The 13,612-nt window shown below is 37.4% G+C and overlaps 1 protein-coding gene across 4 annotated transcripts in view; it reads left to right on the forward strand.

Moving 5' to 3' along the window:
* Positions 1–11,448, forward strand: part of TMEM19 (transmembrane protein 19) — a 21,312-nt gene extending 9,864 nt beyond the window's left edge. Inside the window, exons 3-8 of one of the 4 annotated variants that reach the window (XM_017733242.1) lie at positions 68–218; positions 2,945–3,058; positions 4,497–4,634; positions 4,928–5,182; positions 6,247–6,456; positions 9,664–11,448. In XM_017733242.1, coding sequence (XP_017588731.1) covers positions 89–218; positions 2,945–3,058; positions 4,497–4,634; positions 4,928–5,182; positions 6,247–6,456; positions 9,664–9,827 — 1,011 coding nt within the window. In that variant the 5' untranslated portion in view covers positions 68–88 and the 3' untranslated portion in view covers positions 9,828–11,448. Of the gene's footprint in view, positions 1–6; positions 219–2,944; positions 3,059–4,496; positions 4,635–4,927; positions 5,183–6,246; positions 6,457–9,663 lie in introns of those variants that run through there. The other 3 variants (XM_017733241.1, XM_008632815.2, XM_017733243.1) reach the window with 3 other exon arrangements.
* The last annotated feature ends 2,164 nt before the right edge of the window (positions 11,449–13,612 follow it).

Consider the following 13,612-nt stretch of genomic DNA (forward strand, 5'->3'; position numbering starts at 1 on the left):
AAGAGAAGAAGAAGAAGGTGGTGGCGGCGGTGTCGCTGATGCCCTGCGCCTTGTGCTTTCCCAGCAGGTGTTCTCCTTCTTGCTTCCCATGTCCTATTACCAGGAGGATTTCTTCAGAGAATACCTCAAGATGATGGCGAATATGGTCATCCTGAACTTGCTCATTTGTATTTCGCTGGCGTTCTGGATCGTGTCCATGACTGCAAGTACGTACTACGGTGAGTCCAAAGGCCGGGGACGGGCTGGCGTAGCACGGCCAGGGGCGAACCCTCCCCTCCGGCCTCTCCAGGCAGGAGACAAAAAATGGGAAGAGGGATGTGCACAGCCCGTTCCTTCATCAGTAGAGCTGATAACCTCACCTCTGACAGTAGGTAATAGTGGTTTAGAAGATGCTGACAGCCGCTTATTTGCAGCTCCGCCCAGGGATCACGTAGAATTTAAAATGTTGGTATCCTTTGTGATCTCTGAAAGAAAGCAAATAAAAATTAAGAAGTGAAAAGAAAGTCCAAGCTGACAGAGATCTCTCTTTATCAGGGAAAGTATGTGACAGTACTAGAGGAATGTGCTAGCTTTCAAAACTGTTTTAGGTATCAGCAGCATCTGCAACATGCAGAACAGGGAATGTGAGAAGACTTCCTTAGTCGAGGAACAGAGAAACAGGAAATGGTATAAAGATAGGGATGTATGCATGGAGTGGCTGGCTTAGGTGTTTACTGTCAGCTCAGCATTCTGCTCAGGCAGCTCAGGCTGGCTGTGACTTAGTTGTGTGTAGTTGCAGGGACACAAGTTCTCTCCGTTGTCTTTCTTTTTGGCTCTAGGACCATTCTTACAGCAGTGTGCAAAAGCACCTGATAGTGCCTGCAGTATCAGTTTAAGCCTAGAAGAATTTGACTGATTTTCTGAGACAGGTAATGACTTGTCATTCAGACCTCAACCAGTCTGATGCAGGAAGAGCTCTGGTGTCTTTGCAGTGTTGCTGAGAGTGCCTAGGGATGCAGTAGGAACACCTTCAACTGCCTAGTGTCACCCTGGATCCAGAAGAAGCTATAATAAATACCCCACCAGTATCAGGTGACTTTTGTAGAGGCAGTTGCATGTCTCTGCTTAGTGATTTCCAGTGCTTCATGTTTTAGGATGGGGTATTAGTTCTGGTACAGCATTAAATCTGTGTTGTCTGGACACTTCTACTTTGGCTTGTAGTGAGATGCCAGACATTTAGAAAGTATGCAGGAGCAGGCTTCACAACCAGGCTATTTGTGTCATTTGTAGCTCCCCAAGTTTAAACATGCAACTTCATTTATGTGTATCTGCTCTCTAAAGGTACAGCTTTTCTGACGGTTAGGATATTCTAGTCCCTGTTCTCTTATGTGAGTGGGAATTTACAGTATAGCGTGGGGAGACCTGGTATCAGGTGAATCAGGATAGGGCCTAATAGAAAGGAGAAGACTGTGGACAAATCCTCCTTTTTGTATGGAATGGTTATGGAACAAGAAGGACATAAAATTTCTGTGTTCATTTGCCTGAGACTGTGGAAAGACATTGGCTTTTCAAGGTGGTGAATGAAGCATATAGTAGTTAATGGGCTTAATAGGTTCAGCCCGTAAAAGGGGTGAAATTCACGGTCCGTAACATAAATGTAAAAATACTACAATCATACGTTTATTAATATACAGTTTATAGTAATTCTTAAGCACCGAACAGTGGGCCAGATGTTAGTGACACCAGAGTGTCAAAGAACGCATTCATTGTTTTATTGTAGATTCTATCTTAGTCTTAACTGTTTACATTTAGTAGTAATTTAATACAAATACTTTTCTCCCCTACAAGGAAATCCAAAAAGGTTAGTTTAAAAATGACCTTGAAGAGATGAAAATTCTGTTTGTTAGCCAAGCAAAAGGAACCCCTTTATGTTCCAGTACTGCTCATACTCAAGTTTGCAGCAAGAGCTGCCTTGGTTTGTGATAAGCAATACCAGGCTACAGCACTGGGGGGCTCTTCATACACAGCCAGTGCTTGTCTTCTGAATTTCTGACTCAGCCCTGGGCTGCAAGACCCCCACTATGGCTTGTGGCTCTTCAGTACACAGAAGAGAATTTTTTCATGTGAATCTTTACATTGCAATGAGTGTTTTACTGTGACTTCACAGACACGTTTGTCCTGCTTTGCACCAGGGGGCCCGTGTTTGTGCAAAGGTTGGGGTACTGCTGACACAAAAGTTCTTGTTGAAAACCATCATGTTTATCTTTCCAGCCTATGTGCCTGTGTGAAATCTTTCTTTCAGAAGACTGAGACTTACTTTAATGCAACATTTGTGATGTCTTGTATTTGTATAGGAGATGTAATAAATAACTTCTCAAAAAAATTTGTTTTTAATTTCAAAACCTACATTAACTGTTGGCTTTAGCTTTTAGAAGTTTGTGGGTTTTTCAAACGAAAACTGTCAGCTTCAAATCTTGCTGAGACAGTCATCAGCTCAAAGTATATTTTAAAGAGCCTTACATCAAGGTCAGAAGAACTGAAAGGGCTTTGTTTCATAAAGTGGTCATGCTCACTTTCAACTAGCAGACTGCCTTGGTTGTCTTTTTTTGGTAGTGGAATTCTATCACAGTAAATTCAAATGTTAGTTTTTGAAGTTCATAAATCCCTTTTAGAATGGAAAGTATCACCATATTTATTTCTTGTCACATTTTGCTATTTTTTGGTAATTAATTTTAATTCATGAAATATATTTTCTTTTGATAGCTGAATAGAAAAATTGAGTAGATAGTTGCAGATATATGTTCTTCTGTTCATATGAATATCTTTCTTCTGAAGGATTAAAAGTTTTAATCTCTATTAAGATTGAAATTTAAGTATATACCAGGAAATAATGACTTTTCAGAACATGAAGACATAAAAAAAGTTTTATGAGGATCATCTGTAACCATGTTATTTGATTTATCAGGTACTTTACGACCCATTTCTCCGTGGCGCTGGCTTTTTTCAGTCTTGGTTCCGCTAATTATTGTTACACAGGGTTTTAAAAAGAAGAGTCTTGATCACAGTGGTGCTTTGGGAGGTATGTTTTTTCTGAGACTTAAGCTAAACATTTAGTAAACTAAAGGTCTTTTTTATTGTTTGCAATTTAAGACTTTACCTGTCCTATTATAATAAAGTATAAACGTAAGCATATATACCCCAAATTCATACTGGGGTTTTTTTCACTTGCCTGTTTAAACAGTCAAGTTAATCCTGTGCTACTGTTTGTAATTGATTTGATTAATATTATTATATTCGTATAAACCTGGAAGATTCTTTTAAACTTCAGTACAGTATGCAGTTAAATCACATGGTTTGGTTTAACATACAGAAGGATTCACAGAGAAACAAAGAAATGGCAGAGGTAGTGGTAAAGAAAGACCCTAAACCCATTGTGTCAGCAGCCTTCCTGCCTGGTAGGAAATCAGTTAAGAGAGCATGGTTCTCCTTTCTGTAATAGAAACGGTTTTAGGCATTTTTTGCCTGGTAAAAAAAAGAAAATTAAATCTGTACTTCACTAAAAACAAATGACTGTTCCTACAGAGTTTTTCTTGACCACATGATAAAAAGCCCAGCATAGTGTTCAATAGTGTTTATTGAAATTTGGTGCAACATTTCTGGATGAGGTGATTCACCCTTGTCTCGTGACATTGTCTGAATTGATGTTCGGTGGAGTGGAACAGGGCCTCAAATCCTTCCTGCCCATGTCACCCATTTTGCAAATCTTCTTCTGTCTGTGAGAGTTAAGGGAAGCATTTTCTAAACTGACAAAAATCTTTTCGACTTCTGTGTTCCTACCTCTTAACAGCTCTGCTAGCCAGTGTAAACTGGCATTTGCTCTTAATTGCAGCCATTTTTCTTTCAGTCCTTTAGAACTGTAATGTCATGGTGAGGAGTGAAATTAGGCCTCCCCTGTGAAAGGGGACATAGAAATGAATCGCATCAAAGAGCTCAAATACTTAAGAAAATTACAGAAATAAAAAGGTGGCATAAAAATCAAAAACCAAAAAAGAAAAGGAAGAAAAGAATAGAGAACTAGCATCTGCTAAGATATGGAGGAGGGTTTTACAGGTTATCTTAGAGACCTTGGATGGGGAATTTGATAACCCAAACTGATTATAAACTTGCTGGTAGAGCCACAGCTACAGCTATATATCTGCTCCTTATACAAACAATAATATTCTTCAGGCAGAGTGCTTAAATTTCAATTACATATTCTTTGGATTCTGGATGTTTTATTGCTTCTCTTTTATTTTTGCACAGTATTACTGATTTGTGGCAAAAGAAGGTCTTAAAAATCACATGCTTCAGCAGTTGCAATAAAATTAGCAATTTGGCAATAGAATCTCTTATTGCATGATTGTCTCAGGTTTATCAGGAAGATACTCTTCATATTCAGAAAATGTGAAATACTTAATTGCTTTGCAAAGTGACCATTGTTACTGAAGGAACTTTATATACTTCTTTTTTCTTCGTAGGACTGGTGGTTGGATTTATCCTTACAGTTGCAAATTACAGTTTCTTCTCGTCTTTGTTTGTATTTTTTGTTACTTCTTCAAAACTTACTAAGTGGAAAAAAGATATAAAGAAGCAAATAGATTCAGAATACAAAGAAGGTAAGCCAAAATACTTTAATTCTTTCAGATCCCTTGTGGAGAATAAATACTGCACGTTCTTGTTCCTTTCAAAGGGTCAGATGAGATACAACACCTAGAATAGGGAACACTGTTGTGACTGCCCTACACCTCTGTGAATATTAGCAAGCCACTTTGCTTTTGCTTTTGTTCTGTTTAATAAATTGACATGTAGTTTCTGTTTTGAATATGTCTTTTTAAATTTATATATGTGTCTTTTACTTTTGTCTCATGCTGTTGCCTGAAATAATTCAAATTCGGTTTTTATACTTTAGGTGGACAGAGGAATTGGGTTCAGGTATTCTGTAACGGTGGTGTTCCTACTGAGCTGGCTCTCTTATATATGATAGAAAACGGACCAGGTGAAATTCCTATCGACTTCTCAAAGGAATACACAGCATCGTGGATGTGCTTATCCCTTTTGGGAGCTTTGGCATGCTCTGCTGGTGATACGTGGGCTTCAGAGATTGGTAGTGTTATGAGTAAAAGCAAACCAAGATTGATAACAACCTGGGAACAGGTTCCAGTAGGTAAGGTGTTACCTCTTCTACATGTTCTTAGTATTTTGTTAATCTGTTTTGTATTACGCATCCAACTTGAAAAGTTCCGAGAAAGACGTAGGAAAACAAGTATCAGAAATACGGGATTAGAAAAGGTTATCAGGAATGCATTCTCTGGAATGGAATACACTCAATTGTGTTTCTCCTGCATCTTGTTGATGAGATGCTTGAGCATAGCATCCACAGATCTAAAATCATCCTGAATGCTGTCACTTCTAATCTCTGGCAATATTCAAAGTGTTTCTATTGCTAATATGAAGAATACAAGTTATCAACTGATTTTTTTCAGACATTCTTTTAATCAGTAGAATACATATATATTCAACACAGATGCTACAGAAAATTCACTTCTTAAGCAAATCACTCATTTCTTTTAATATCCTACCAAGGATGAATAAAGTGAACTTTCTGTCTGTCAAACGTTGTCTCCATGGTGGATGTCATTGCTGCTTTAAAGCAGTGTGCTTTTTTTGAGCCTTGCTGGCAAGTTGATTAGAGGTATAAATCTTGTTGGATAGGATTTAAATGCGTGGGAATTTCTTTTTCTTTATATGCATTCTTCAGATTTTTATTCAATGAGTTGTAAAACATCTTCTGTCTATGGATTTGTTTCTTTTTAAATGTGTTGGTGACATATGTCTTAGTATACTACTTCTGAAAGGGGACATTGCTTTAATAATATGCCCATCTCAAGGTCTGTTTTTTTTGAGCAAATCTTTTATTAACCTACCACCTAGAGCAGACAAATACTGGGTGACATTGTGAGGTGTGCTGTCTAGTTTTATTTAACTTAATGCTGGTGAATATTTCTAGAGAACTAGCCCTAGAGACAGGAAAGGAGTAGTAACAGGCAGTAATAGTACAGGATTAAGCTGCTCAACAGCATAATGGGAATTATAGAAAGCTGCAGTTAGCAGAGCCTTGTGAATATAAGAGGAGAAAATCACTAGGAACAGTTTTGATTTCATGTAAAACATTTCAATGAATACAAGTCTTTTAAAACCAGTAAATCAGCTTCTTTTTTTTTGGTTTAGGTACTAATGGAGCAGTTACTTTAGTGGGCCTGCTCTCAAGTTTGCTTGGAGGCATGGCAGTAGGCATAGCCTACTTCGTAACACAACTCATTTTTGTGACTGATCTGGAAGTGTCTGCTCCGCAATGGCCCGTTATTGTGTTTGGTGCAGCAGCTGGCCTACTGGGATCAGTTGTTGATTCGTATTTGGGAGCTACGATGCAATACAGTGGTAAGAGTCTTCTTTTTTTTCTTTTTTTTCTTTTTTTCCCCCCTTCTCCCAATGTAACATAAAATTGGACTTGAATTTCAAGAAGGGCTGAGGATATGATTTTTAAATGGAAAGAATACAGAAATAGCAGCATAAAGGACAAAGGGAGCAAAAGTAATGGACCTGATAATGAAAAAGAGCAAGGATGCTTGGTCCTTTTCCATATTTTGATTTGTTTATTGTAGCTTATTGTCTTGTTGATGACTGAAAGAGACCAGAGATATCCAACAAGTTACCTTGAAAGAAGCAATTGCTGCCCTCTCCTTTTCTATATGTCTAATTATAGTAACATTTTATAAGAGAAAATGTCATCTTAATTTTATCCATTTACTTGGATTAAGCTGTCACTGCAGAAGCTCCATTCCTAACTCTGAAGTCTTAGCAACAGGCTCAGATTTAAGAATTAAATAAGAAAATGTGAACAATAGTTTCCCTTCTGGATTTTTTCACTGCTTCCTACATAAGACCTATAATGTAGAGCACTGTTTCCTATAAGTTAAGCTTATCAAAAACTTGCCGTGACTTTAAATAAAAAGACTGTATGCAATTTTTTTAAAAAGTTGACTGGCTGGTTCTGAATTATTTCAGTGTTTACTCATTGCTCTGAAGGATCATTGCCTGTGAATTAACACTACAGACAACCTTTTAAGCCATAAACATACCCTATGTTTCAAAATTGTTTAGAAACCATATCTGACACTGTTGTGTTTAACAGCTTGTTTACAGAGAGAACTTAAGTTTCCGGGTTTCATTGTTGGTATAGTTATTAATTGGAAGTCAAGGTGTGAATATGCAGATAAACTGCCTGTGAGACACTAGTCCTTTAGATCTGCCATTACAGTGAAAACTACAAACTATTATTGATGCTCTGGATTTGGCTATACAGCATTTTTTATGCTCTATTCCATGAAGGTTCAAAATACAAAGGAGCGTTTAACCATTTGATGAATTTTTAGATATTTCTGTCCTAAACCAGAAACACCTAAACACTCAGACAATGTTTCAAGCTCCTAATGCGGCAAATGCATTAAGAGAATGGAGTAAACCTAGCTAATGTATGCCTGCATTTATTAGCATCTATTTCTTCTTCATTTAATGTACTTTTTCCATGCTCAGCAACTTACTTTTTTAGCTGCAGCAGGGACAGTATGCACATTCCACATTTACAAATCCATGAGCATTGCTGGAGTATGTATACTATGTTATACACATACATACTGTGGTATATATGTGATGTGATATAAGCAAAATTGTGTTGATCACGTGATGCTTGCTCTTAGGTTCCGTGTCTCTCCTTCAACCCACTTTTTTCATTCCCTTTCAATGTGGACTCAGAAGGAATACTCTAGTCTCTGCAGCATTTTGGAAAACAATAAATATGGCAGTGGGAATAAAGAATTGTGTCCCTTTTTTTGAAAACAGCATGCTGCTACTGCTAATTCTTTCTGTCAGTGTTTTTCCTGTTGGTAATATTCCTAGATGTGGTGTATCTAATAGCCTGTGATACCCACTGTTTCTGAAAGAAAATCCACCCCTGCCTCCACATTTACTACTTAAAACTTTGAATAGCTGTGCAGAATAAGATTCAAATTTGCCATGTTACCAGTCCATACCTATTGTGTAAATAACAAAGCTAATGGAAGGACTGTTACTTTACCTACTTGTTCATGCTCTGAATACACACTTTATGTACAATTGAGGGATATATTTAGAAAAAATTAATTACAGTTTTTCCCCAAAAAACTTACTACTCTTTAAAACATAGGGAGTGTTGAGAGTTAAACTATTAGACCTTGAAGTTTGATTTTTCTGTAGCTCTTTTGCATTATTTAAAGCCAGGTTTAAATGTGTGTTTCAAAGGTAACAGTATTACCAACTATATACCTGCCAAGGCGGTTTGTGGTGGGGGGTTTTTTAAGTTTTGTCTGAGGTGCAGAATTTTTTTTGTAATAAAGCAGCAGCTTTATTTGAAATTTCCAGGTTGTGAGTGTTGACAGTCAAATCTAAGAAGAAGAAAAAAGGTTAATATAAAATATACTGATTTGGTTTGGAGTGTTCCAACCTTAAATGCATGCATGTGCATGTACCCAGTTATACATCACTACAGTGTGAGTTAAAATCAAGTGTTCTAAATTGGTGTGCTTTTATCAGCATACAGAATGCATGTCCAGGTGCAGCTGGACAAAACATAGCATAATGGTGTGTGTACAGTAATAGCTAATGAAGCACAATATTAAAGTATTGATAATACAGAGCAGAGCAAGAAGTTACCTAAGTACTACAGTACTTCAGCTGCCAGTACTATAAAATTGTTGTGTAAATAGAATTTATAAACTAAACCTTTGTAAGGAGCTTGTTTTCTGTCAGCTTAAGTAATAATGTTGTTTCCATAATTTTCCTTTTAAAACAAATGCATCATCTTGCCAGAAAACATGTTGCTAATAAGTTGTTTCTGTTCTAAACAGCATCCTTGGCATTAGAATGACTCTTGGAATAGCTTTTTCCTCTTCTGATTTAGCTTGTTTCATTCCTTTCTTTGCTGTGAAACTACATAAAGAGAGATTTGACAGAAGTGTAACTTCTCAAAAGAAGTAACTTCTAATGTAAAGTATTGCGTTTATACTGCTGTAGGTACAAAAATGCTGTTAGTGAGGATCTTTTTGTTATTTTCTAAGCCCGTGAGAGACTTTCTCTCTCACAGAAGAGGTAGCAGGGAATGTAAACAACCAAGCCACCTGCAACCTTGAAAAGTCTTGTTTATGGTATAGTAGAAAAATATTTTGACAATGGATGTTTTAGGATTTTGGCCAATCACCCCCAAGGGGGTCCAGTTAGACTATGAAGAAAAAAGTCTATAAAAGGTTTGTAAAATAATTAAATCAATCTTGCTGCACAATTCCTGCCTGTTGGATCTTCTCTCCTCCTCCTCCCTATGGCTGCGGGACACGGTGATACACCGTAGGAACCAGGCCTGCGGTAATATACTGCAGTCGTTGAAGGTACCAAATTAAACTGACTGTAACTTAGTTTAGTCTGATGATGTCTTTTTACAGAGATTTAACACTCTTACAGTAAAATAAATTTTTTTTTAAAGGTGTATATACTTGGTTACTAAGTTTCTCTTCATCTTGGTTGGCTTTGTTAAATGAAGTTTTTATCTTTTCCCAGGTTTTGACCAGACACTTGGCACAGTTGTAAACCACCAAACAAAAGACTCCAAGCACATATCTGGAAAACCTATATTAGACAACAACACCGTCAATCTTTTTTCTTCTGTAATCATTGCTTTGGTGTTTCCAGGCACGGCATGGTTTTTCTGGCCAAGGGATTGAAATGGTTTCAGATTTTCTGCATGTGATTCATTTATGTTCAGTGTTGCTCAGAGACTCCAAAGAGTTGTATTTAAACTGTCTTTAAGAGAGGGATCTGAAACTTTCAGGAGCCGGAGGACTTTCCATCTCAGCCTGTTAAAGCTGTAAACCTCATGTGGCAATCGGCATCTCTCAGGAAGGTGCTTTGTCAATGCTCTTGCTGCTTCTCAGATGGATGCAGATCATTGCCAAGTGAGGTGAAGCACTTGATTCATTTATCCTCCATTTATGGAGCTGAAGTGTTGGTGTCTGTTCTCTCCAGTCTCCAGCATCTGGAAGGGCAAGAAGCTGGAAATAGAAGTCTAATCTACATCAATCAGTGTGATCGAGCCTTGTGGCTGTTGTCCAAGCTAGACACAAAGTACACTTCAGCTTTATATAGGCCATAGTAATGTGGGTGAAGTGGGTAAATTCTGGTGTTTCCCATTATCTACAGAATGTAAGGTCTTTTGGAAGTATTTGGGCTGGGAAGAGAGAATTCAGCCTTGTTGCCAATACTTTATCCTGGTACTATCTCCACTTCCCTGAGAATAGGATTGATAAAAATAATGACACATGCATACATAACATTTCAAGCAATAATCTAAATTTAAAGTAGAAACTCACTAGCTGTTCCAGTAAGAATAATAAATTTTTCTGTGCTTTTTTGGCATCTTGATTTCAAAACGAGTTATATTTATGAAGATTTGGCAATACTGTGGTACTTATCAAATTATTTAAAATTAAAGATGACAGTTGTGAATTCACATTCATCTCTTTAGAAAGAGAGTGTTTTTTTCTGTAAGCATAGAATTGTTCCGTAGTGTTTGGCATTCTGACCAAACTATACTCCTTGGTTATTTCTCAACAGTGGAAATGCTTCCCATTTTGTTTGGGGCTTCTATTTAGAGATGATGGCCTCAGCCAAAGAAGCTACAGATGTTATCCTTGTAGCAAATGGGAGAAATCACACTTATAAACCATTGAAAAACAGAGATTTAATTTTTGATGCTCAGGCTCCTGTATTAGGTAATTCTGTCTTCCATCATTCATTTATAAAAATTGCAGAAGTAATTTGGCCAGCACAGATTGTATTTAAACTTTAGAGATACCCTCATAATAACCTCTCACTGTTGGCATTCAGAAGCATGGGCCCATACTTTTAACTTATAAAAAGCTTTTTCTTTTATTGTTAGAGATAGATGAATCTTTTGTATTGAACATCTGTTTTTTTTACAAATGTCTTGTGTATATTGCCTGTCTTAATTGACTTTTTATTTTGTCACCTTTTATGGGAATATTAAAAAATTGTAACACCTTCGGTACTGAGTTTACTCTTTTGAAATCTAGTCTATATAAACCTGGAATTCATCACTGGAACTACTTCACTGTATTACCCAATTATAAAGATGAGATTTCAAAGTAGTAAAAGCGTTCTGAAAAGAACAAATTTTGTAGCTGCTCTATGTCTGTTCCTGTGGCAGGGGACAAAATTACAGAAGTAATATATGCCCTTGAACTGTAACAATAAACACTTGGGAATTTTATGCACTGTTTGGATTTATGCTGCTTCTAAATAAACACTCTATTAGTTGTCTTCTAAGATGTTATTAATACTGTCATGGTTTCTAGAACTGAGCAAGATAAAATTTTTGTAAGATACCTTTTTTTTTCAATTAAATGCCTTATTTTTATATTCTTTTGTTTCATGAAGTGTACTTCAGCCACTGAAGTGGACATGGTCAGCTTTTTCACTGTTTTATAGGGGTTCACTTGAAAACCAGCTTACCATAGTGAGAAGACATCTGGTTTCATATTTATAGCAGCATGAAATGCTTTGATCTGTGATCATATGGACGAATATGATCTGACTGAACTCTTGTAGTTAGCATCTTCAAAGGCCATTATTTTGGATTTTTTTTATTTATCATGTCTTAGTGATGACACTTGAGTTGCTTTTGAAATTTCCACTCACAAGTTTCCAGTATACAGAAAGATCTGAGCACACTTAAACTCTGAAAAGGACGGCGTTAACTTTCGGAATATTGAGTACGGCTTATGCAAATATTGTTACATTTAACTACTTAGTAGCTGTAAACTGGCAAGCTTTGGGAGAAGTTGGAGGGGGGAGTAGGGGATACAGGGAAGAAGGTGCAGAATGTGACAAACTGCGTGTAAATTGGTGTGTGCCACTAAGAGCAATTCCTGGGCTCACAAGGCAGCGGACAGAGATACCACCTGTCCAAGTGCTACTTGGAGAGACAGAAAATGCAGGAAGTGAAAAGGAAAAGGATAAAAAGGGGAAGTTAAGAGAAAACCAGGAAGCTGATAGATTTGAAATTGCAAAATAGGTTACTGCAGTTAACAAATTTAATTCCATTCTTTAAACACTTGAATTATTCTTTAGTTTCAGAACCATCACAGTTCCCTGGGCCAGCAAAATAAAGTGTAAAAAACAAAGGGGGTATTAAGGACAAGCTGATAATTCAGCAGACTGACTTTTTCTGACAATACAGGGCTGAAATGTTGTGAAATACTGTTGGTATTTTACAGAACCAACTTGGACACTATTCATATTACAATCTGTTAGGACTGGGCATCTCAGATTTGTAAGTAGGATTTGTTTTCCCTGCATTTCTCCCAGCAGTACTTTGGTCCCTACGCAGCCTTTTCTTTACATTTCATTATCTAGCATTTTAAATTGCCATTAAGTCACTTTTCTTCAAGCAGAAGTTAACCTGTTTTACAGGTAATTTATTCCCTTAAAGCTTTGTAGGTATGTTACAGTCTCTGCTTCTGGCTATTGCTATAACTGGATAATAATTTTCAATTTAAATACTGCTTCTCTTGGGGGATAAGGCGCAGCTGTAGGATACAATTATGGGCCTGTTGTAATGCATAAGTCAGAGAAGGTACATGAATTCACTCAGACTGTGTGGATCCCTGCAGCACTCCCAAGCCTGCAGCCACCCTAAGTAAATATTAATGCCAATACCAAATGAGGTGAATACAGAAATGTGGAAACAAAGCTGCTGAGCAAATGGCAGCTTGTACTTGGGTACTCCCAAGTCTGTAAAACTTGATTCCAAGTAAAGAAATTCCACCAGGAATATTCAGTAGCTTTTCTACAACATTCATCCCACAAAGTCAATTTTAATATCTTCCCACTACAACCACTGACTAAATCATAGAATCACAGAACAGCCCAGGTTGGAAGGGACTTTTGAGAGATCGTCTGGTCCAACCTTTTGTGGGAAAGGGATCTTTGGTGAGATTATCTAGCAATAATCAATCTGTCCAATCACATTTTTAAAACCTTTGATGATGGGCACTCTACTACATCCTTATATGTCACAGTTTTCCTTGAAACACAGTAATGTGGATGCGCAGGAAAGTAGATGACCACCATTATGTGAGTTCTGATCAGGAAACATTTTGTGACCAACTGATGGTATGAAGCAAGTGTCATATATTTTATCACTTTGAAAATATCTTTATAATAAGTGTATCCTCCTATAGCAGACCACCCAGCAGTGTTGCTTGCTCTGTGCTGTTCTGGGATTTGCCATTTTAGAGCAAGGACAAGTGTTCTTTGCTAATCCAGGTGAGATTCCGAAGTGAAGACTGAATTAACTAAAATGCGGAAGAACCAGCCTGACCCATGCTGAGGAAAGGGGAATACCAGCAGTATGGCAACAACTGCCAGTTTGCAGGGAGCTACCTGGCTGGACCTGCTGAGTCACCAGCGAAGCCTTGAATAACTTGTT

This window comes from Corvus brachyrhynchos, unplaced genomic scaffold (assembly GCF_000691975.1).
Source record: "Corvus brachyrhynchos isolate BGI_N302 unplaced genomic scaffold, ASM69197v1 scaffold32, whole genome shotgun sequence".
Classification (NCBI taxonomy): Eukaryota; Metazoa; Chordata; class Aves; order Passeriformes; family Corvidae; genus Corvus; species Corvus brachyrhynchos.